The following is a 25015-nucleotide window of genomic DNA, read 5'->3' as shown; positions in this document are numbered from 1 at the left end:
TAGTTACCTAATTCACTAAGAGACGCCTGCAAATTAATGATATTAAATGTACAGTCAAACGCAATTGCATCCATTTTTTTTGTACATAGTAGTTACCTACTTGTAATAGATAATAAAATAATATACGATTGACTGTAATAGATATAATAATAATTATTATACTTAATGGCCAGTAACTTAAATAGATACTGAAATTATATTTTTTGAATATAATTGTAAATATGTTATGGATCCTTTTATTAAGTTTCTCTTTTATTGAGAGTTAATTTGAGGGAAGGATCTCAGCCTTTTACTAAGTCCGTCCGTCTGTCTGTCAGCGGGCTGTATCTCCTCAACCGTAATAGGTAGAGAGTTGAAATCTAAATATAGATATAAAAGGGTGACTGACTGACTGACTGATCTATCAACGCACAGCTCAAACTACTGGACGGATCGAGCTGAAATTTGGCGTGCAGATAGCTATTATGACGTAGGCAATGTATCTATCCAGTTCAGCAGTTGAGCATTAGAAGGTAACAGTAACAGACAGACACACTTTCGCATAATTATAATATTAGTAAGAAAACAGATATCATCACCATCATCATTATCAACCGATAGACATCCACTGCTGTAGGGACATCCACACGCCACGGTCTTGCGCCGCCTGAATCCAGCGGCTCCCTGACACTCGTTTGATGTCGTCTGTCTGTCTACCTGTCACTAGGTGGTAACAGATATCTCATAGACCATGGAATGCGTATGGTGAAAAAATGTAACTAAGAACGTTATTATAAATTGAAAATCATCATCAACATCATGATCAACCCATCGCCGGCTCACTACAGAGCACGGGTCTCATCTCAGGGTGAGAAGGGTTTTGGCCATAGTCTACCACGCTGGCCATGTGGGGATTGTTAGACCTCACACACCTTTAAGAACATTATGGAGAACTCTCAGGCATGCCGGTTTCCTCACGATGTTTTCCTTCACCGTTACAGCAAGTGATATTTAATTACTTAAAACGCACATAACTACGATAAATTAGAGGTGCGTGCCCGGGATGGAACCCCCGACCTCCGATTAGAAGACGGACGTCCTAACCACTAGGCTATCACAGCTTAATTGATAGCCTAGTGGTTAGGACGTCCGTCTAAGCTAAATAGCGTAAGTACCTAAATGACTAGGTATATGCCTGAAAATTGCAATTGCACGCCTGAAAATTAAGTAATTACAAACAAATCAATGACTATATTAATTAGGGTTCCGTAGCCAAATGGCAAAAAACGGAACCCTTATGGATTCGTCATGTCTGTCTGTCTGTCCGTCCGTATGTCACAGCCACTTTTTTCCAAAACTATAAGAACTATACTGTTGAAACTTGTTAAGCACACGTAAGTAGGTGTATTCTGTGAACCACATAAAGATTTTTACACAAAAATAGAGAAAAAAACAATAAATTTTGGGCGTTGCACAAACTTAGCACTGAAACTAAAAAGTTTTTTTTTTCATCAAACCCATACGTGGGTATCTATGGATAGGTCTTCAAAAATGATATCGGGGTTTCTAATATCATTTTTTTCTAAACTGAATAGTTTGCGCGAGAGACACTTCCCAAAGTGGTAAAATATGTGTGTGTTTCCCCCCCCCCCCCCCCCCCCCCCTGTAACTTCTAAAATAAGAGAATGATAAATCTAAAAAAATATATGATGTACATTACCATGCAAACTTCCACCGAAAATTGGTTTAAACGAGATCTAATAAGTAGTTTTTGATTTATCGTGCAAAATGTCGATAAAATACGACTGTAGTACGGAACCCTCAGTGCGCGAGTCTGATTCGCACTTGGCCGGTTTTTTTTTATTCTACCTCGGAATTTGTCTGAGGAAGAATTAAAAATTAACAATCAGTTACTCTGAGGAATTGGAAAGTGGGCGTTTTAGGTATCAATTCAATTGAAAATCATTGAAATGAGAAAAGGTATAACTTTAATATTTCTTGTTTGCCAAGTCTTAATATCGCAATGCATTTTAGAACATTTTCTGCCATCTAACAAATACGTTTTTAAATTTGGTAAGTATTTCTTATTGATTTAATTTTTATTAGATACTGATAATATTATGATACTACAAAAATCGCAAAAAAATCCTATAATTATGTAAAAGTTTACGATATATTGCAAATAAAACAGCTGTCTGACGCTAGGGGTCAACGAACGTTGCGTAAGTAGGCCACTCGGAGTCAATGCCGCGTCATAGGGGAGGCATTGACCCGAGTTCTGCACGCTACACATTGCGGGTTTGAAAAATACTAAATCACTAAAATTACAAAACAAGGCAAATGGTTAGATAATAGATATTGGTATTGGATTGTGTCTAGGTAGAGTAACAAAAATAACGCTAAGTTTTTGCTAGCGTTCATCAGTACTCGTAGTATAAGATTTTACGTCTCACCAAACGTTAGAATTCGAGAGTCGAAACATTTCCGCGTTGTAGTAAACTGGATCTTAAACGCCTTGTTTTAAAGCTCAAGTTTGTCTACACATCTACAGCCAGCGCTCCAAGCGGAAACGTTGCGAAATTAAAATCAGTGGCATTGAATTTTAGACTTCGATTCAAAAATTTGTCTAGGTTCATTTTACTTTGATGTTATTTTGTTTGGATTCTCGAATTCTAGCAACGTTTGGTGAGACGTAAAATCTTATACTACGGATACTGGTTCTGTATTGCGGTCATCATTTTTACAGGCGAAGACCGTGGTGAGCAAACGTTCGCAAAAAGTGGAAGGATAGGCTTCTTTCGGAAATATTTGGCAATACCGATTTCTGTAAGTTTAATATAATATATCTTCTTATCAATTCTCTATAAATATCAATTAGAGTGCAACGGGTACGTGTAGGAGAGCACCTAAGTGAGCACTCAGTCAGTGACTTTGGCGTCCCTCAGGGCAGCACACTAGGTCCGTTACTCTTCTTAATCTACATTAACGAACTCTGCTTGAGTAGTATACCGAAATCTGATTTAATTATGTATGCAGACGATACTGTATTATTGTTCCATGATATCTCCTGGGACAGTGTACAAGTAGCGACTACTAAAGGATTATGTACAATAAGCCTTTGGCTGGAAAATCACTTACTAACACTGAATACACAAAAAAGTTCTTACATGAATCGCTAAATGTGTTGCAGATCTCAAGAACAGCTGAACCGATTTCGCTAATTCTTTCTTCATAATATTCCTTGAAGTACGGGGATGGTTCTTACGGAGAGAATTTTTTTTTTTAATCCTGAAAAAGAATCGAAAGGTCGACGGTTCAAACCCCGCCCGTTGCACTATTGTCGGACCTACTCCTAGCACAAGCTTTACGCTTAGTTGGAGAGGAAAGGGGAATATTAGTCACTAGCTTACGCGCACGACTTCGTCCGCGTGGACTACACAAACTTCAAACTCCTATTTCACGCCCTTAGGGGTTGAATATTCCAAAAGCCTTTCTTAGCGGATGCCTACACCATAATAGCTATCTGCATGCCAAATATCAGCCCGATCCGTCCAGTAGCTTGAGCTGTGCGTTGATAGATCAGTCAGTCAGTCAGTCACATTTTCCTTTTATATATTTAGACTAGCTTATGCTCGCGACTTCGTCCGCGTGGACTACACAAACTTCAAACTCCTATTTCACGCCCTTAGGGGTTGAATATTCCAAAAGCCTTTCTTAGCGGATGCCTACACCATAATAGCTATCTGCATGCCAAATATCAGCCCGATCCGTCCAGTAGCTTGAGCTGTGCGTTGATAGATCAGTCAGTCAGTCAGTCACATTTTCCTTTTATATATTTAGACTAGCTTATGCTTGCGACTTCGTCCGCGTGGACTACACAAACTTCAAACTCCTATTTCACGCCCTTAGGGGTTGAATATTCCAAAAGCCTTTCTTAGCGGATGCCTACGTCATAATAGCTATCTGCATTCCAAATTTCAACCCGATCCGTCCAGTAGTTTGAGCTGTGCGTTGATAGATCAGTGAGTCAGTTAGTCACCTTTTCTTTTTATATATTTAGATTTAACATGGATAATATTTTGATTTAAAAAAAAATGTATTTCTTGGTTGTTTGTGTTCCTCAGGTGCCGAAATGCTCCACCATCAGCTACGTTCGCGTGGTAGTATCCAACGTAGCGACTAGTCGTCCTCGTGTGAACTATGTCAATGATACGCAGACAGTGGAGATATCCTACCGTCTGCTGCAGTACAGCGACTCCTCGTACGTTGTCACCGCCAAGACTGTTAACAAGCCCTACTGTCGCGAAGTTAGTATAGTAGTAGTATAGTTCAAGCTTAAGAATGAACTTGGCAAGTTTTTTCCCCACAAATAATTGGGTATTTGACTACATCAAAAATAATTTGCCACGTGTGTGAAGCGCCGGCATTAGATTTAATATAAACCTTATTAATCGCACTGTCAAGATATAAACTGTTTTTCTCAGATTGCTTCTTTCATTTATTTTAGTTGGGTTTTATCTAAAATAGCGGTGATAGCCTTAGTAAAGTCAGCTCTAAGGGTGAGATCTATAGAGCGCACTCTGACTTTGCTTAGACTTAAGACAGAGCTATATCTCTCGCATAAATCCGTCTCGTTTTAACTCAATCTTAAGTCTGAGCAAAGTCAAAGTGCGCTCCATAGATCTCAGCCTCACACTTCGGAGTATGTTCGTTTTAAAACAATAAAATGTCACTCGAAAACATCAAAACAAACATTGAATAGTGCTTGTGCTACTTTATTTTTCTAGGTCACAAGAACATAGTGAACCGTAAGTACGGGTTAGAATAAACTAAGGACAGTTACTGGACTGTAAATTAGATTTAAAAATTAATCATAAGTAGAAGTTTAAGCTAGAATAATATTACTTATTAGCCCATAGGCTAGATAGTAGTAGCAATAAAGCTACCATTTTATAATGGTGCTTTATGGTAGAAAAAAAAAAAAAAAAAAAAAACTCGACAACATCGTGAGGAAACCTGCATACCTGAGAGTTCTCCATAATGTTCTCGAAGACACGAAGTATACTCATCTATGAGCTATATCCACGTAGAAGTAACCAACATAGTAGATCGTCCTCAGGTGGACTATGACAAGGATACGCAACATGATGACGGAGAGGAGACGCAGACAAAGAAGCGCTACTATAAAAGTTATGTCATCATCATCATGATCAACCCATCGCTGGCTCACTACAGAGCACGGGTCTCCTCTCAGAGTGAGAAGGGAGAACGGTGAAGGAAAACATCGTGAGGAAACCTGCATACCTGAGAGTTCTCCATAATGTTCTCGAAGACACGAAGTATACTCATCCATGAGCTATATCCACGTAGAAGTAACCAACATAGTAGATCGTCCTCAGGTGGACTATGACAAGGATACGCAACATGATGACGGAGAGGAGACGCAGACAAAGAAGCGCTACTATAAAAGTTATGTCATCATCATCATGATCAACCCATCGCTGGCTCACTACAGAGCACAGGTCTCCTCTCAGAGTGAGAAGGGAGAACGGTGAAGGAAAACATCGTGAGGAAACCTGCATGCCTGAGACTTGAGAGTTCTCCATTATGTTCTCAAAGGTTTGTGAAGTCTGCCAGTTATGTAAAGGATAGAAATTACCTCATGTTGTTATCGAGCGTTCGAACGATTCAAATCTCGATCGTTTCTACGAATGACATCATGACAATTATTGACAATTTAGCTTTTATCTTCGTCGGCCTTGCACCTACAAATTATAACGAGCGCTATGTCGTTAATAATTCGTTACAATTCGTTTACCATTAATAATTGTGAATGATACTGATGTATAATCAAAGTTAATGTAAGCAACATTGCAACAACTACATTCCTACCTAGTTTAGGTAGATATCTAGGTAACCTAGGTAATGTTATCTACCTGTGGGGTGATTCGCCAACTCAGTGTTCAACGATGAATGATAGCCACCGAGCTCATTTGACTTTTATTACGGTTCCGTAGCCGAATGGCAAAAAACGGATCCCTTATAGATTTTTTTATCTAGCTTATGCTCGCGACTTCGTCCGCGTGGACTATTCAAATTTCAAACCCCTATTTAATCCCCTTTAGGGGTTGAATTTTTAAAAATCCTTTCTTAGCGGATGTCTACGTCGTAATAGCTATCTGCATGCCAAATTTCAACCCGATCCGTCCAGTAGTTTGAGCTGTGCGTTGATAGATCAGTCAGTCACCTTTTCCTTTTATTTATTTAGATATACAACAGAATTAGCAACAATATCGATATCATTATCAAATTTAAAAAAAATACTTTTAAATATCTACCACTGATTTATACAGGGTGTAACCAGAACGCTGGCAAAAACAAAGACAGGTGATAGTACTGATGATTACTCATATGATACCACAAAAACACGCGTCAATGCCCCCAGCCCCACCTACGCCACGTCGTAAAGAGGGCCTTGACCCAAGTTTTGCACGCTATACATTGCGGGTTTGAAAAATACTACATTACTTAAACTACAAAATGAGCAAAATGGTTATTAGTATTGGATTGTGTTTAGGTAGTATAAGCAACAACGCTAAGTTTTTGCTAGCGTTCTGTACCCGTAGTACAAGATTTTACGTCTCACCAAACGAAACCAAATTCGAGAGTCGAAATACTTCCGCGTTACAGTAAAATGGACCTAAACAGCCTTGAATTGAAGTCAAATATTCAATGCCACTGATTTTAATTTCGCAATGTTTCCGCTTGGAGCGCTGGCTGTAGAAGTGTAGACAAACTTGAGCTTTAAAACAAGGCGTTTAAGATCCAGTTTACTGTAACGCGGAAGTATTTCGACTCTCGAATTTGGTTTGGTTTGGTGAGACGTAAAATCTTGTACTACGGGTACTGGTTACACCCTGTATACAAACAAGACAGGAACGTACGGTACGTAGTAAGTAATAGGTTGCCTACGGTGACGAAATGAATGAAATCATCGAGGTTAAGTGCACACAAACCATCATATACTTATGACAGTCACAAAAAAGACGTCTATCTTAATATCTAAAGTCAATATTTAGCAACATTATCAAGTCGCATATTTTGTTAAAAAATCATTGGTCGCTAAGGCGCTTACCTAAATTTTGTCGTTGGTTATGTAAAATATCACTAGTATTAGTATCACTTACACTACTACTACTTCTTCTTCTCTTAAAATATGGCTTTTTTCAGTGCCATGTCAGCACAATGCACTTTGCCAGTCTCAAGTAGCTTGAAGGAGACCCTACTATTATTAGATTTACTTACATAAAAATCTTTACAAGAAAGTTCTAGAGTGGAAATCGCGAACAAAAGTATGGGACGCCAAGATGGGCCGACGATATTGGGTAACAGGATGGCTGAATATACTACCTATTTATTTACTTTTTATTACACAGTTGTCTTATGTTCTTCATCCATATTTGATAATATTATGTTACTAGCTGAACCGGCCAACTTCGTACCGCCTAATTTTTTAATACTTACAATTTTTTGAATTTTCTCTACATAAGAACCATCCTCGTACTTCAAGAAATATTATAAAAAAAGAGTTAGCAAAATCGGTTCAGCTGTTCTCGAGATTTGCGATCATTTAGCGATTCATTTTTATATATATAGAGAAGATGTACTTAATTAATGCTTATTTTTTTTCGAGAAAGCCTGTAATTGGCCATATTACTGTAATTAGAATCTAAGAAACTTATTATGATACTAGCTTATTCTCGCGACTTCGTCCACGTGGACTACACAAATTTCAAACCCCTATTACACCCCCTTAGGGGTTGAATTTTCAAAAATCCTTTCTTAGCGAATGCCTTCGTCATAATAGCCTATCTGCATGCAAACAGCTCGATCCGTCCTGTAGTTTGAGCTGTGCGTTGATAGATCAGTCAGTCAGTCAGTCAGTCAGTCAGTCAGTCAGTCAGTCAGTCAGATCCCATAAGGGTTTCATTTTTCTTTTGGAGGTACGGAACCATAAAAATTAGAGACAAGGAACGGCTATCAGTGGCATTTGAACATTCATTTTGTATTAAAAACGTTATCAATTCTGTGAAAATATTATAGTGATAAGCGTATGCATAATATACATGCATGCATATTAATGATATAGATAGGAATATCTACTTTCTAATCACATTTTTAGGGTTCCGTACCTTAAAAGGAAAAAGGAACTCTTATAGGATCACTCCGTTGTCTGTCTATCTGTCAAGAAACCTATAGGGTATTTCCCGTTGACCTAGAAACATGAAATTTGGCAGGTAGGTATAGGTCTTATAGCACACGTAATGAGAAAAATCCTAAAACCGTTAATTTATGGGTACACACAAAAAAAAATCATGGAAAAGTAATTAGTAAGTATTTTCTCAACTTTAGAAGAGACATTTCACCGCAATTAATAGCCTCATCTGGTAACAGAAGGGCTGGGTCTGTTGATTAGACATGGTAAAAAGCATTATGACTTCTGAAATATAACTACAAATCCAGGATAAATAGACAAAATATGAGGAAAATAGCAAAATTACGCAATGAAATAATCAGGTGACGTCACTTAGAAACCTTGACGTACATAAATCAAAATATCCAAATTGCCCGTATATGAATGGAACTGTGGAAGGAAAACCGATATTTCTATAATAGTCACAAAAGTATTATTAATTTTTAGGTACTTTGGTATTGGTTCTATGACATAACCCATTAACGTATATTTAGGTCTAGATATAGGCAAGTCTAGCGTATTACCCGCCTTTATCGATAACTACTAAGTAATGCCCGGCATGCATTGCACGTGCCAGAAACCTTCCTACAAGTGCCGACAACAACTGTACAAAGTCATCTACCTATAATATCATCGCGCATCATTCATCTTTGGCCGAAATTCGGTGGGAAGGACTCGTTTAACGTATCTCAAAAAATCAATACCAGTAAATAATTAACAATTGTTGTTGTCTAATATACAGGGTCTAACCCAGTACAGTTAGTACAAGATTGAACAATGCATTTATCGTTTATCGTTTCGTTTACTCCTCACGGTCAATGTTTACGTATTGTCCGGCAGTATGAGTTGGCCATAACAGTCAGTATTGGACTCATCGAGTAAAAGAAATAGTAAACGTGATGGTCCAACTCTCACCACAATTTGTCTCTCTTACACGTTCGCAAAAAAAGGGGGACAGATATACGCTGCCATTTTGTTGAGTTTGGCATTTATTATTTCGTTTATTGACGTTTTTGACAGATTGACAATGACAGATTGACAGCGTGACAATGACAAACAAGTGACAGTCCACCACTTAGTCTATGGTGTGTGTGTCTATGGTAATTTGTCTAAGATCACTAAAAACCTCAAGAAACTTGTGTCCAGAGCCAAATTTTCATCAGATTAAAAAAAAAGTTACCGCTTTCTAGTCTGTTACTCTGTCATTGTCAGTAAAAAAAAAAATCAAAACAAACCAACATAACCTTTTATCATAACTGAAACTGAGAGTTGAGACTGAAACAAACGGAACAATCGCTTTAGTTTTAACTAGAAAACTGAAGTTTTACTGATTATTAGGTATATATTATTGTACGTAATACAACTTTGTAGAAACAACTTCGACAAGGAAGCTGACAGAAAAATAAGCTGGGCTGGGCAGCATTTGGAAAATTGCCTCAAGTCTTCAATTCGTCGATACCCCAAAGCCTAAAGACGAAAGTCTTTAATGAATGTGTCCTACCTGTGATGACGTATGGTGCTGAAACGTGGACACTGACAGTTGGCCTTGTCCACAAGTTCAAAGTCGCTTAGCGGGCTATGTTGGGTAACTCTGAGGGACAAAATCCGTAACAACGAAATCCGTTGGATGACCAGAGTGACTGACATAGCCCAACGAATTAGAAATCTGTACTGGCAGTGGGCAGGCCACGTCTGCCGCAGAACCGATGGGGCAGACGTGTTCTGAAGTGGAGACCGCGTATCAGCAAGCGCAGTGTGGGACGACCTCCAACCCGCTGGACTGACGACCTTAAGTAAGTTTACTCTCTCTCTTCGGATCACGCTCACATAATGTACTAATTACTAGGTAATACAAATCTCTTGATCTGAATTTGGACACATAGACAAGTGGCCAGGTTTGAAGAGTATAGTTAAATCATAACATAACTTCATATGTACCTACCTACTTAAATAATTACTGTCTACTAGGTACCTAGCATTAAATGAGTTCAAAAAGGGCTGAGCCATCATTAATAATTATATTTGTTAGAACAGTTTTGACTACTGACCGCTTGATAAATGACAACACATTTTAGACATAATCTTGTGGTACACTGAAGTTAAAGTTGCAATAAAACATCTAGGTAATCTATTACAGAAAGGCAACTCTTTAATAATCAATTCAGTTTTCTTTGTTTAAGACATGTAATTAAGTTCGGGACCTTGAGTTTGAGCTGTATTTTAGTGTATGTATAAAGGTTATCTGTCTATCTATCTGCTGGCTTTTTACAGCTCATCCGTTCAACCAATTTTGACAAAAGGTACAAAGATCTTTCATCCTGGGGATGGATATAGCCTATTTTTAAATAAACTAGGCTCTGAAAATCGAACAGTTCCCACAAGATAAATGAAGTTGCGAGTATAAATTATTTAGTGTGGAGCTTTGTTACATGCTGGAGAAGGAGATAGGCTACTTTTACCCTTTAAATCAGCGCGGATAAAGTCACGGGCATCATCTACTTATTAATTAATATTATAAATAAAACTTAGACCTCATTAAGATAGATAGTAAAATAAGAAGAATAGTTCTTGTCTAATTAGCAATTTAAAAAATTAAAGATCAATAATTTCTATTTTTTCAGTGATAACTGTGGACCAGTTAGTTACGTTATGTTAACAGCCTGTGAATGACCACACCACCTGCCTAATCCACTTTGTTAGAAGAATGCAAGTTGATTTTGCTGCATCAAGACTACACTCTACAGAATCCTCATAAGTCATCTAAGTGCAGTAACACTGCGCAACAAACTACAGTTTTATAACAATATAAAAATTTAATAGTAAATAAAATGTTTTTTGTCTCTGCTTTTCTATTATGAACATAGTGTTTTTATAGCTAGTCATGCCATAAGATTCTTTTATAGGCATTTTAATTCATACCTACATACAACGGGCTAGCTTTTGAGACTTGCCGCCTTGATGGAGAAAAGAAGAGGAGATAGGGACGTTCCGGAGTCTCTGGATTCATCCATACAAAACGTGAGTGAGTCTCTGGCTGAAGGAGTGAAGGGGTTGACTTACCCCGCCGCCCCCTACCGAGGCTGTTTTAAGTCAATGACAATTTTATCAAAATTAAAAATCATTTAAAAAAGTATACATCCCCGGCGGAAAATCACTCCTTCCAAGGGAATGATTTCCCTCCCCTCCCTTTTACCTCAGCTACCCCCATCAAGGCTGCACGTTTCAAAATGTTCATACAAATAAACAAAATTGAAAATTGCCTGTTACGTTCTCAATAAGCTCATAATTAAAAAAATTGTGAGCTAATCTTTGAAGTGTTGAACCGATTTTGATGAGACTTGGTGCACAAACAGTTGGGGACAGTGTGGCTAATTCTGTTAGACGAGGTCTAAATGTATTGCTATCCTTTTCTGCAGTGCAGGGAGCTTATGAAAGGAACAGCAATACACATAAACCTGTCATTTTAATTTAGTTTTGATCATAGATTCCCGGAAATATCCAGGCAGGCAAATTCCAGAATACTTTTTAACTATTATTAGTATCATCTGAAAACTTACTTTTTTTAGGATGAAATAAAACAAATTAAATTCTTTTGTTTTAATTTAAATTAGATACTATAAGTAGGTAGGTATGCGTATAAGTATTTTACATCAGCTGTAAAATTCATAAGGTGTATTTAAGTAGGTACATCATAAACAGTTCAAATTATATAGGTATTCTACAAGTCTGATGACCCCCAGGTTAGTTGCAGTCTTGACTCTTGAATTAAGTTAGGTTCTAGTGGCCCTAGCTTAGGTAGCTGGAAGATAGGCAACATAATCTGGTAAGTATAGGTTAGGTACCATAGATGATCTGCAACCTGAAAATAATAATTTATTTTAGAAAAATACTTAATATAATAAGCTAGCTAAATTTGGTAGGTAGGTCCATTTCATACAAAATTTTACTAACTTATACCCTTCTATACTAGATTGTGCCCGCGATTTTGTCCGCGAGGACTACACAAATTTCAATTAGATAGATCAGTCAGTCAGCTTTTCCTTTTTTATATATAGATAAATTAAGTACCTACTTTCTTGTTTGTGAATGGATGCAAGTAATGGTAGGTAGTAGGTAGGTATTTTCTGTTATTGTATGTATGTTTCTTAATATACCTGGTAGGTAGGTACCTACCTAGGTTTCTATTCTGGTGAAAAAATGGGTTGATTTTATCAGATGTAGGTACCAACTTATATGTGTAATTGAATCATAAATTAATGTAAGTAGGCACCTACTTAGTAGGAAATTTGAGCCACACGTTTGATGTACCTACCCATAAGGCTTAGAATAATATTATGTAGGTATTAGGTACCTAGGTATAGGTAGGTAATAAATTGTGCATATCTTACCTTTGCCTCAATGATCAAGGTGTGACATACTCTTTGTGATCGATCTTACAACGCTACAAGTAAATGCATTCTGCGAGCTATATGTATGGATGGCTATCGCTGCACAAAATGATTCATCCGAGATGCACTATTATCATTATCTATCATTTTAGCCTGTGGATGTCTGTCTTCTACATCCAATCATCGCTGCACAAAATGATTCATCCGAGATGCACTATTATCATTATCTATCATTTTAGCCTGTGGATGTCTGTCTTCTACATCCAGTCATCGCTGCACAAAATGATTCATCCGAGATGCACTATTATCATTATCTATCATTTTAGCCTGTGGATGTCTGTCTTCTACATCCAGTCATCGCTGCACAAAATGATTCATCCGAGATGCACTATTATCATTATCTATCATTTTAGCCTGTGGATGTCTGTCTTCTACATCCAGTCATCGCTGCACAAAATGATTCATCCGAGATGCACTATTATCATTATCTATCATTTTAGCCTGTGGATGTCTGTCTTCTACATCCAGTCTTGAGGCATCCTCATTCAGCCACTTCACGTTAGGTACCTACTCTATAATATGAACGGTCCATCGGTCGGTACCCCACTAGGTACTTGTAGGTATGCTGTGGTACCAAATCTCAACTCAGTAGGAACGCAGGCATGGATTGTTCACTGCCACTTCAACTTGCTGGGTGGTTTCGACTATGTGAGAACCTGTTTCTTTGACGGATGCTCAACCAAGTACGACAGGCATGGATTGTTCACTGCCACTTCAACTTGCTGGGGGGTTTCGACTATGTGAGAACCTGTTTCTTTGACGGATGCTCAACCCAGTACGACAGGCATGGATTGTTCACTGCCACTTCAACTTGTTGGGGGGTTTCGACTATTTGAGAACCTGTTTCTTTGACGGATGCTCAACCCAGTACGACAGGCATGGATTGTTCACTGCCACTTCAACTTGTTGGGGGGTTTCGACTATGTGAGAACCTGTTTCTTTGACGGATGCTCAACCCAGTACGACAGGCATGGATTGTTCACTGCCACTTCAACTTGCTGGGGGGTTTCGACTATGTGAGAACCTGTTTCTTTGACGGATGCTCAACCCAGTACGACAGGCAAGGATTGTTCACTGCCACTTCAACTTACGGGGGGGTTTGGGCTATGTGAGAACCTGTTTCTTTGACGGATGCTCAACCCAGTACGACATGCATGGATTGTTCACTGTCACTTCAACTTGCTGGAGGGTTTGGGCTATGTGAGAACCTGTTTCTTTGACCGATACACTGCGCACATCACAAATTACGCCGCTGAACCAAATTTAAGTTACACAATCACGAAGGTTAGCTTTGACTACCTTCCCAAACATTCTCCTTGCCTCCGTGGGCAAATTAAGGCACTTCACTTATTAAATTTCATCATTTTGTTTAATTATCAATAAGCTTTCACGCTTCTCTCACCGAGTATTTTTTGGTGAGTTACAATTCGACTATCGACTCGTATCCATAAGCGAAAATGACGTCATTTACTAGTTTTAGGACGTCAAACTTAGGACTCGTACTGCCAAATTACTCGATATTGGTATTGGTGTAGGTAAACGCAAACCATTCTCGATGGTGACGTAGTTATGTGGTAATTGGTATCGTAAAGTTGAAAGCTATACTCGCAAACACTCGATCATCTTTAGTTCGCAATATTTCCGCTGTGTCGCTGCCTGTAGATGTATGGAAACAGTCGATTTCGACTTTGGTATTTTTAAAACTATGAAATCTTATACTAACTGTACAGAACGCTGGCAAAAACGAAGACAGGTACTGACGATTACGATATGATACCACAAAAAAACGCGAAAAAACAGTAAAAAATCCTATAATTTTCTAAAAGTTTACGATCTAATGCAAATAAAACATCTGACTGACGCTAGAGGTCAACGAATGTTGTGAATAGGCCACTCGTCGAATGTAGGTCAATGCCGCGTCGTAGGCAGGGCATTGACCCGAGTTTTACATGCTATACATTGCTGGTTTGAAAAATGCTAAATCACTAAAACCACAAAATGAAGCAAATGGTTATTGGTATTGGATTGTGTTTAGGTACCTAGTATAACAATAACGCTAAGTTTTTGTTAGCGTTCTGGATACACCCTGTAGTTCCCCAATGTTCCCCAGCTTTTATCTGGTGACCTTACAGATAAATTCACGAAACTGATAAGCATATCCAAAACCTACATTATATTTATCTGGATTAAGTAAAAGTAAATACCTAAAAATAATCAGTTTAGTCCCTACAGTTGAATAATGCAAATATCGGCATCACCAAATCTAAATAAAATATATAAAAGGAAAAGCTGACTGACTGACTGACTGACTGATCTATCAACGCACACTGCACAACCCAAACTACTGGACGGATCGGGCTGAAATTTGGCATGCAGATAGCTATTATGATGTAAGCATCCGTTAAGAAAGTATTTTTTTTAAATTTAACCCATAAGGAGGTAAAATAGGGGTTTGAAGTTTGTGTAGTCACAACACATATAGAAAGTGATCCTATAAGGTTTCCTTTTTAGGGTTCCGTACCTCAAAAGGAAAAATGGAACCCTGACGATCTATGTTGTCTCTCTGTCTGTCTGTCCGTCGGTATGTCTAGAAAGCTATATAGGGTACTTCCCGTTGATCTAGAATCATGAAATTTGGCAGGTAGGGAGCTCTTATAGTAGACATTAGGGGAAAATTCTGAAAACCGTGAATTTGTGGTTACATCACACAAAAAAATATTAAATTGTGGTCATGAACTAATAATTAGTATTTTCAATTTTCGGAGTAAGATAACTGTATCAAGTGGGGTATCATAATATGAATTAAGGGCTTCACCTGTGCATTTTAAAACAGAGATTTATTTATTTTTATGTATCATAGTTTTTGAATTATCGTACAAAATGTCAAAAAAATACAACTGCAGTACGGAACCCTCGTTGCGCGAGCCTGACTCGCACTTGGCCGGTTTTTTTTGATGTACAGAACCCTAAAAATTACAATATCATCCCAAAAGATTTAAGCACTGTTAAATTTAGAAAACTAGCTTTATGCTTGTCGATAAATTAAAAAAAAATGTATCCTCCTTCGGATTGAAATATATCCCTAACCAATTTGGACCTGGGTATTCCAGACAATCTATAACTAGACCGCAGAGGCAATTTACCGGCAGAACACGAGACTAAATTGAAATTGAAAGTTACAAACCGTTACAGTAATGTTTCATACAATGTAAATACCTATATTATACGGGTTCGGTCACTCGGAGCACGTTTACATTTTGCCGAATCGATTACGCGCGCTCCCCAGCGCTTTCCATAGAAATGTAGTTTCGTTCTCATTAAATATTTGTCTTTTTTTTTTTTTTATTTCAGATACAAGTTAGCCCTTGACTGCAATCTCACCTGATGGTAAGTGACGATGCTGTCTAAGGTGGGAGCGGGCTAACCTGGAATGAGTATGGCAGTTTTTATTTAACCCATACGCCTTTGATTTCTACACGGCATCGTACCGGAACGCTAAATCGCTTGGCGGCACGGCTTTGCCGGTAGGGTGGTAACTATCCACGGCCGAGGCCTCCCACCAGACCAGACAGTAGTGAAGTATTTGTTTCTAGGTCGTGTCTACAAAATTGCTTAGCATTCAAATGAGAACCAAACTACGTTTGTGTCATTGACTTATATGTATATTACTTCGTATTGACAGGGTTATTGAACAAACAAAATGGCACCGACTCATTCAACCAATGCAAAATCAGTGACGTCTGGATTTCAAATGGGTCGTTCATAACTAACCAAATAAATCAGCGCCACCTCTTAGGTACCTTTGAGGTGGCGCTGATTTATCTGGTTCCTAAAGCTTGAAATATTTTATTCGCTTGACCATATCTTGTCATTTAACTATATCGATGGTTTGTGTGTAAAGGGCTGGAGAGCGCGCTGGAGAGTTACCTACTACTTAAACAAATCGTAACGATTCTATGTAAACGGTAGTTTTCACGAAATTAGTATCAGAGCTCGACCGCCGCAAGTTCATGCTTTATGGTGCTTAGTATGTTCTTAGCTTTTTAAGTGTGCGATTGTGTGTGTGACCATGAAAGTGTGTCTGCTCGTTGTTTTGTTGTGGCTGCTCGATTTTGGCTGTTGTGGCCAGGTTGGTTGTATTTCTAATTTTATAATCTTGAGTAGGAAGTATTATCTGTAATCTTATTGATGTTTATATTTTTATTTTGTCACATATGTTTGTAAAATGTTGTATTAACTTTTAATTGGCGACTACATTTAGTAAGTAATATTTTCAGAATTAAGTTTTTTTTTTAAATGTATTAGTGTAAGTAGCCGTTAGTTAATTTAATATATAAAAAAAAAAAAAAAATTACTTGGGTATCTATGCATTTTTTTTATGATTGAAAAGAGCTTTAAAATCCAAACTCTTAAAAGTAAATTGAAAAAATCTGGGAAAAAACTTTTTGGGAGTAAGACAATAATGTTAAGTAGGAACTTCCTGAAAACTGTTTCTTGCTGAAAATTATATATTTTTTTCATATTTACCAAAAAATAAGAGTAGGTAGGTATCTATACATAACATAACAGACTAGCTGATATATACATAGCATAACACGTAGAACGCGGACGAAGTCGTGGGCATTTTATAAACCCCAAGGGAATTCTCTCGTTTTCCGGGATAAAAGCTTTTTCCATCCTTAGGATGCAAGCTAGATTTATATGTAGAATTTTCCAATTTTTTTTTCAAAATCGATTTAAAATAGATGAACTGTGCAAAGCTAGCAGACAGACAGACAGACACATTCGCTAGATATAATAGTGTATTTTTCTTGTATTTTTCTTATGAATATGTCAAGAACGTGTACCATTCAAAATAAATAACAATGACATTTAATAAAGTGACGTAAGTTTTAAGGTGCTTACACAGGGGCAATACACACATATTCGTGCAATTCAATATTGATAGCAGTGGTTCACGTTGGCTGCCTATTCGGAGGTCCAGACTCCAGGTTTCGATAACGGGATCTCTAACTTTTCAAAGTTACATGAACCACTTAAAAACATCGTGAGAAACTCAGCATGATTGGGAGTTCTCTATACCATTGTCAAAGGTGTGTGAAATCTATCAATCTGCACTTGACTAGAGAGGTCGGATATGGCCAAAACCCTTCTTTATTCAGTAGTGGACCGGCGATGGGTTGAAATGATGATGAAACATTTGAGTAGGTACCTACCTACATACCAAATCAATTAAAAAAACTATCTGTTCAGTTGGAATTCAAATCCCCGGACTGCATCAATAACAATATTCTTCGACGACTTTTATACTTTTTAATCCACTATTAAGAACTCTATTCAATACAGTTTTTTACTATAAAGTCGGACACAAAACATAACTACTGTTAGAGAGCTTCTAACAAGCTCTTTGAGCTTTGGGATGCTACCCTAGGAAGAAGAACCAGCAAAAAATACAATAGTTTGAAAAAGGCTTTTTTGATCACGAATGCCCTAAGGGGTAGCAAAAGAGTCCACTTATCTGGCAATTCATTCGTGAGAATTATAAAGTTTTACTATATTATGCTATTATTGAAAATCATTACATCCGACAGTACATCAGTACGACCGAGCCGACCCCGAACGTTTCAATGAAAACATAATCAGTAGATACCAATAACGCGAAACTATATTTGTTTGTTGGTTTATTGGGTTGTCCTCCAATCACGTCGCAACGGAGCAACAATAGAGGTAGTGATTTAGAGATTTTTTGCAACGTGTTTTTTTTTTTTTTTTTAATTATTATTCATGTACCAAAAATTGTAGTTACAAAGTAATAATAAATTAAAATACATCGGAAATGCTTATCTCTAAACAGATTTCTTCCAGCTTCCCATTCAAGGTTGTGAGTAAGGCGTATCAAGAAGTGGAATTTAGGTCTACGGTACTAGAATCTAATAAACTACATAAATATCTTATAATAAATACCCAAATCAACTTATATACAATAATAATACTTATCATAAATAATTATATACATAATATATGAAAAATATAAATACATATAATATATAAAATACTCTATATTAATGATAGGTAATACTGCTTCACTCTGTATTTGAATGAGTGTAGTGATTCTTTTGATTTGAAGATTTGTGTGTTGTCCCTGTAGGCACGCTGAGCTTAGTGCACTGCACTGGTATTATCTTAAGTCCTAATAACCTATATGATTGAAGCATACGCTAATCGCGGATAATATAGTACCTATTAAAATGTAGACTAGGTATATAATTTCTAACAGCTCTAACTTTATCAAACAACATATTTTTATCAATTTTTGTAACGCGTATCTAGATAAACAATTTTTTTTTCGAAAACAAGTTTGCCCATGACTACAATAATTTTACCTTGTAGTGATGCCTATGATGGTGAAGTCTAGTCGGCTCTGTAGTGAGCCAGCGATGGATTGATCATGATGAGTTAAACTTCTAAGTTCTAATGTAAGCGGGGGAATAAGCCCCCACTGAGACTGGAAATAACCCCATCTTTTTCTGTTATTACTGTAGAACGGTACAGATGCGAACTTAGTTTAGATAAATCTGTTTTTTTGCTGTTTTATGGGTTGACTTCGTATTGAATGTAGGAGGAATATACCCCTTAATTTTTTTTTCTGATATCACTACCCCTATCATACATGTATTTGTTTGTTGATTTGTCCTTCAATCACGTCGCAACGGAGCAACGGATTGATGTGATTTTTGGCATGGGTACCTATAGTTAAAGACAATGGAGAGTGACATACGGCTACTTTTTATCCCGGAAAATCAAAGAGTTCCGACGGGATTTTTAAAAACACTAATTACACGCGAACGAAGTAGTGGGCATCAGCTAGTTTCCTATAAGGGAAATATTGAGACTTGTATTGAGACGACTTGTCTAGCCACAAGTTGTTCTACTAGACATGAAATAATTTATTCGTGTGAGTGATATTCGAAGAAATTGGTTTACATCAATATTTAGATAATACCAGCCCACATGGCTCTTCAAAGAGAGTTCAGCAATCATAAAAGTTATTTTGAACGCTTCAAAATAAAATCAAGTAGGTATTAACCTAGTTATTTAAAGACCTACTTGAAAGATTTTGAAAGAGTTACATAACTACAAATCTTCTGTCGGCAGTTCCTAGTTTCCACTGACTGTCAGATTTTTTTTAATAAAAATATTTCTAAGTAGGTATGTAGCGAGGTACCTATTTCCATATCGAAGGAAAAAAACCGATTAGGGTTCCTTTTTTCCTTTTGAGGTATATAGAATCCTAAAAAAGGAAAACCAAAAAAAAATCACTAAAGTACTTACCTACTATTCCTACTGTATTTCCAGATGAGATCCACATCATCAATCAAATATTTAACGCAACAGAACAACAACAACAACGATATAACCATTAAGGTGATGGTGCATTTCGACAAATTCCTGACAAAGAAGCTGGTGAAAGAATACAAAGTGAAAACGAGAAAGAAACTCAAAATGATCACGCACAGGATTCTCGAGGACGCTAGAAATTATTTCAAACATCCAAGTTTGAATCAAACTGTTAACTTCGTGTTAATGGATACAAGGCAAGTAAATGGCCTAATTAGTAAACCTATTGAGGCTCAACTTTACCAGTTGAGCCTCAAGAGCTCAACTGATAAAGGAGTGGACTGAAAACCGAAAGGTCGACGGTTCAAACCCCGCCCGTTGCACTATTGTCGTACCTACTCCTAGCACAAGCCTGACGCTTTTGGAGAGGAAAGGGGAATATTAGTCATTTATTAACATGGCTAATATTCTTAAAAAAAAAAAAACCAAATTTGAGTAAGCAATTTTGGCTGTTACTTTATCACAACATTAAATGATTAAATTAAATTTTTTTTTTCAATGACAAGATAATATCTCTTAAATATCATCTTAACTATAGATAAGTGCTCACTGATGCTGCAGTTTAAAATAGAAACAGGCTATTTTGGTAGTGGTATGGTTAATCGGTTTCTACAATACGTTGTATACAATCTCTAAACTTATGATTTTAACTAATGATTTTAAGCTTATTTCGTGGTTTAACGAGATATTTTAATGTATTAAACAGGTACATACCACGATTAATTTTTGTTTTTATTTACTAAACTTAATTGACAGACCTCTAAATAATTAGAGTGATCTAGAGTGAAATAGCTCTCTATCTAGAGAGCTATGCTTGGAGTTTCTCTACGTGATCAAATCAGAAATGAGGAGATCCGTAGGAGAACTAGAGTAACCGACATAGCTCAACGGGTTGCGAAGTTGAAGTGGCAATGGCCAGGGCACATAGTTCGTACAACCGATAGACGTTGGGGTCCAAAGGTGCTAGAATGCCGACCTCGCACCGGAAGACGCAGTGTTGGAAGACCCCCCACTAGGTGGACGGACGACATCAGACGAGTCGCAGTGAGGCGCTGGATCCAGGCGGCGCAAGACCGTGGCGTGTGGAAGTCCCTACAAGAGACCTATGTCCAGCAGTGGACGTCTATTCGTTGATGATGATAATGATGATGAGAGTGAAATACCTACTTACTGATTTATATAGCGGAATTTACCTTACAATACTCAAGATAATTGTATGCATTGTAGGTTCCTAAGGGATAGCAAGAATTTGATGGGCGATGAAAACGCTCGTGAGTATTTGAAGAACTACTGCGATTGGCAGGCAAAGAAGAAGGTGACTGCGAAGACTCAGTACTACTCAGTTTTGTTGACTGGAATGGATATTTTTCATATCAATAATGGAAAATATGTTAGGACCAGCTCAGGTGAGGAAGCTGAACAGATTATTATTTGAATTATTTAAATACTAGCTTATGCTCGCGACTTCGTCCGCGTGAACAACACAAATTTCAAACCCTTATTTCGCCCCTTAGGGGTTGAATTTTAAAGAATCCTTTCTTAGCGGATGCCTACGTCACAATAGCTATCTGCATGCCAAATTTCAGCCCGATCCGTCCAGTAGTTTAAGCTGTGCGTTGATAGATCAGTTAGTCACCTTTTCCTTTTATATATTTAGATTTATTCATTAATTTTTCTTAAGAAAAACATGACATAAAAAGGATTGTCGCTTCGCCAATAAAAACAGCATCTGCATTGCTCTGTTCTTCGAACTTGGCTTGACACACTGCCGTGTGTGGATATAGTAAAAAACCGAAAATCTGTCGCTTCTAGACCTGAAGATTTACAAGGCAAACATATCTAGCAAGGCAAATCCTTAAAACTAGGTTAGTTTTCCAAATCTTCGAGGTAGTAAAGAGGTTTTGGTTCGATGTATTCAACAACCTATGAACTGAAGACAATTTAGTAAAGGTTTTAAAATATAAGTAGGTATAAGCGTCATCAAATCAGTTTAATATAACATTAAGAAGACTGAAGATGGGCAAAGAATATGAATGAAAAGAATAATTTAGAGTAGAGCCATAAATATAATATGGCTACCAACTAGTATAAAAGGAGATTTGTTTTTACGAAGTATTGAACACAATAATTATACCTACCATGTTTCAGGTCGAAGTTATACCAGAGGTGCATGCCATGCCAAAAAAAGCTGTGCGCTAATAGAGTGGGATCCGAAGCTCATTGGATTTTTGTTTGCTCATGAAATTGGACACAGGTAACTCTTTTAAATATAAATACCTTAAGAATTATTACCGAAACGAAACTTATTTACCTACATCTATCTAAATATATGAAAGGAAAAGGTAACTGACTGACTGACTGACTGATCATTCAACGCACAGTTGGACAACTACTGGACGGATCGGGCTGAAATTTGGTATGCAGATAGTTATTATGACGTAGGCATCCGCTAAGAAATTAAAAAAGGAATTTTGAAAATTTTGAACGTGAAATAGGGGTATGAAATTTGTGTAGTCCACACGGACGAATTCGCAAGCATAAGCTAGTTTTACATAGATTTGATTTAGTATTGATACGGTTGAAATTATTGATAAAAGTATTATCTAAAATCTAGCAAACCAAGCACAAAAATCTAGCCAAACGAAAGCTTACATTACATAACATATTAGGTACTGGAACGTATCTATTTTTTCTACAAAATTTCTTTGATTGGGTTGGATAATATTCAAAAGATAGCCAAACTTCTTTTAAACCCTATCTTTGACTTTGCAGCCTCGGCATGAGACACGACGGCCCTCCTCACAACCGATGTAGAGAACAAACCCACATCATGGCGACCAGATACGACCCCTGGCATCACCCGCAGACTTGGTCATCATGCAGCTTGAATACTTTGAAGCAGTTCTTGAATAAGTAAGTAACCAATAGATACACTAAACTGTAGACAATTATCAGGACACCCAAGTTCAAGAACGGCAAACGAACCGGCATGCAGTGTGGATATTCTATTACACGAATCATTTCGAGCTACGCAAAACTGAAAAACTATTAATTATTTATTAATATACATACCTACTTAAATTTTTTCATACCTAGTAAGGACTCTGTAAACACTTATGCAGAGATCTGTAGAACGAACGTACTTTGACTTTACTTAGGTCTTAGACTTAAAGGAGACCGACCAGTTTTGGGCCCAGTCTTGTTATAGAAAAAAAAATTGGAAAAAATCTTTTATTGTTTGATAAACCAAGATCACAAAAAAATAATTAAAAAAATATGAACGGAAATGTCTGTTTTTGTCGAGATTATTACTATAAATTGTATAGTGGGATGTTGTATTATTTTATGTTAGGTTATTTTACAAGCAAATTTTTTTAGTATTAATAGTAGATATTTTTGACTAAAATACCTCTTCCTTTTTTTCAGTAGCCACCTGTCGTGGTGCGTCAAGAACGAAAACGAGCGTGGGGTTACATTCAAGTACTTTCAATAACAACAATTTGAATCTGTGATAAGGATAAACTGATACCTACTTAGTATTTTTAAAGTTAGTTAGTTGTGAAGACGATGCATTTATACTTACTTGTTTTGCTGGCTGAATAATCCAAAGACTAATCGATCTTGGTCGATCTTGTCGTCTCATTCCTGTCCTAATGGATACTCCATTAGGACAGGAATGAGACTGGCTGACCAGAACAACCGTCATAGCTCATAGTATTACCGTAGAGCGAGACTCTGCCTGGAGATGAACCCTAGGGCTCGATAACATCGGTGAAAAAACCGGTCAATTGCAAGCCAGCTTCGTACCATTGTACCATCGTACTGGATATTTTAACTCTTTTATGGGCCACTGCAAGTTAACTAATCAGTTGATTTAGTAAACTAATTACTTATTCGTGGACATAAATATTATTTTGTCGTGATGTAACCACGAATTCACGGGTTTCGGATTTTTTCCCTTTATAAGACATTTCTACCTGCCAAATTTTACGAGTCAACAGGAAGTACCTACCCTATAGGTTTTGATTCCTTGACAGACACGACAGACAGCAAAGTGATTCTTTAAGGGTTCCTTTTTCTTTCGAGGTATGGAACCCTAAAAATGGTCTAAAGGAGCCTCTGTCATCAATATGAACGGTAACGACATTTGCACTGAACTTGGCTTCCCATGCCTTGGGGTCCCCTCTACGAGGACTTGCGGATAGCGCAACAGCGCAGGGAAGCCTTTTTCTACACGGACCTCGTCTCATCGGCGGAGAACTATAAGCCGGCGGAAATATCTACGAACCTGGCTTAGTGACGTCAAGCAACGCGCTCGCGTTGGCACCGGTACTGAATCGACGAAAAAGGGCGAGTTGCGGAGAAGCGCATTCCAGCGAGGTTCGTAGATATTTCCGCTAGGTATAGTAGTAGTAGGAGGCTCGGGGAATTCACGCACCATTGTGCAAAAATATTTATTCGTAATATCTAGTCATGTAGGTAATTAATATTCTGTTTCAATCATTAGATATTTTTTTAAACTCTTCTACTTTAGCAGGGGGCAGCGGGCACGGCAGTGCTCCCGCCAAGACGAGCTGTTTGTTACTTAAAATATAGAATTATGTTTTCATTGTAAGTGTAACTATTTTTAGTAGGTAGGATTATTTTAAAACGTAACTTAGGTGCCTAATTACAAGTACCTAGCATATTAGTATAATTATTTAAGTAAGTAATTTGAACAGCCTAAAAATACCTATTTTTCCCATCTACATCTGCCTATTGATACAAAATATGATATTGAAACAAATAAAAAAGTGAACTACTTAAACGTTTTTTATCTCTCATCGTTTGATTCTATAACCATAAAAGAAATTCTACCCATATTATAAATGCGAATGTGTGTTTGTTGGTTTGTCCTTTTATCACGTCGGATCGGAGCACCGGATCGACGTGAATT

General features: G+C 37.4%; 1 protein-coding gene across 3 annotated transcripts; it reads left to right on the top strand.

Moving 5' to 3' along the window:
* Nucleotides 1–1778: 1778 nt before the first annotated feature.
* On the top strand, nt 1779–24829 carry LOC117991693 (A disintegrin and metalloproteinase with thrombospondin motifs 1-like). 3 transcript variants are annotated; one of them, XM_069505466.1, is made up of 8 exons: nt 1779–1959; nt 2726–2805; nt 4104–4286; nt 20038–20276; nt 21307–21485; nt 22228–22333; nt 22852–22992; nt 23506–24829. In XM_069505466.1, exons 1-8 carry the CDS (start codon nt 1950–1952, stop codon nt 23570–23572), a joined length of 1005 nt encoding a protein of 334 aa, XP_069361567.1. In that variant the 5' UTR covers nt 1779–1949; the 3' UTR covers nt 23573–24829. The 3 variants fall into 3 exon arrangements, with proteins under 3 accessions (XP_069361567.1, XP_069361566.1, XP_034835182.1); XM_069505465.1 differs by having other exon boundaries at nt 1781–2052; XM_034979291.2 differs by lacking the exons at nt 1779–1959; nt 2726–2805; nt 4104–4286 and adding an exon at nt 16725–16810.
* The last annotated feature ends 186 nt before the right edge of the window (nt 24830–25015 follow it).

The sequence above is a fragment of the Maniola hyperantus genome, chromosome 20 (genome assembly GCF_902806685.2).
Source record: "Maniola hyperantus chromosome 20, iAphHyp1.2, whole genome shotgun sequence".
NCBI classification, from domain to species: domain Eukaryota; kingdom Metazoa; phylum Arthropoda; class Insecta; order Lepidoptera; family Nymphalidae; genus Maniola; species Maniola hyperantus.
The sequence above is the reverse complement of the archived record's forward strand: the minus strand, read 5'-3'. Positions and strand labels throughout refer to the sequence as shown.

What these genes read in the sequence shown, in the direction of transcription:
- LOC117991693 (XM_069505465.1), top strand. Translation starts at nt 1,950, where the DNA reads ATGAGAAAAGGTATAACTTTAATATTTCTTGTTTGCCAAGTCTTAATA. An exon ending in ACAAGCCCTACTGTCGCGAA is followed by an intron (nt 4,287 to 20,037) that starts GTTAGTATAGTA and finishes CTGTATTTCCAG; the next exon opens with ATGAGATCCACATCATCAAT. An exon ending in TTCGTGTTAATGGATACAAG is followed by an intron (nt 20,277 to 21,306) that starts GCAAGTAAATGG and finishes TATGCATTGTAG; the next exon opens with GTTCCTAAGGGATAGCAAGA.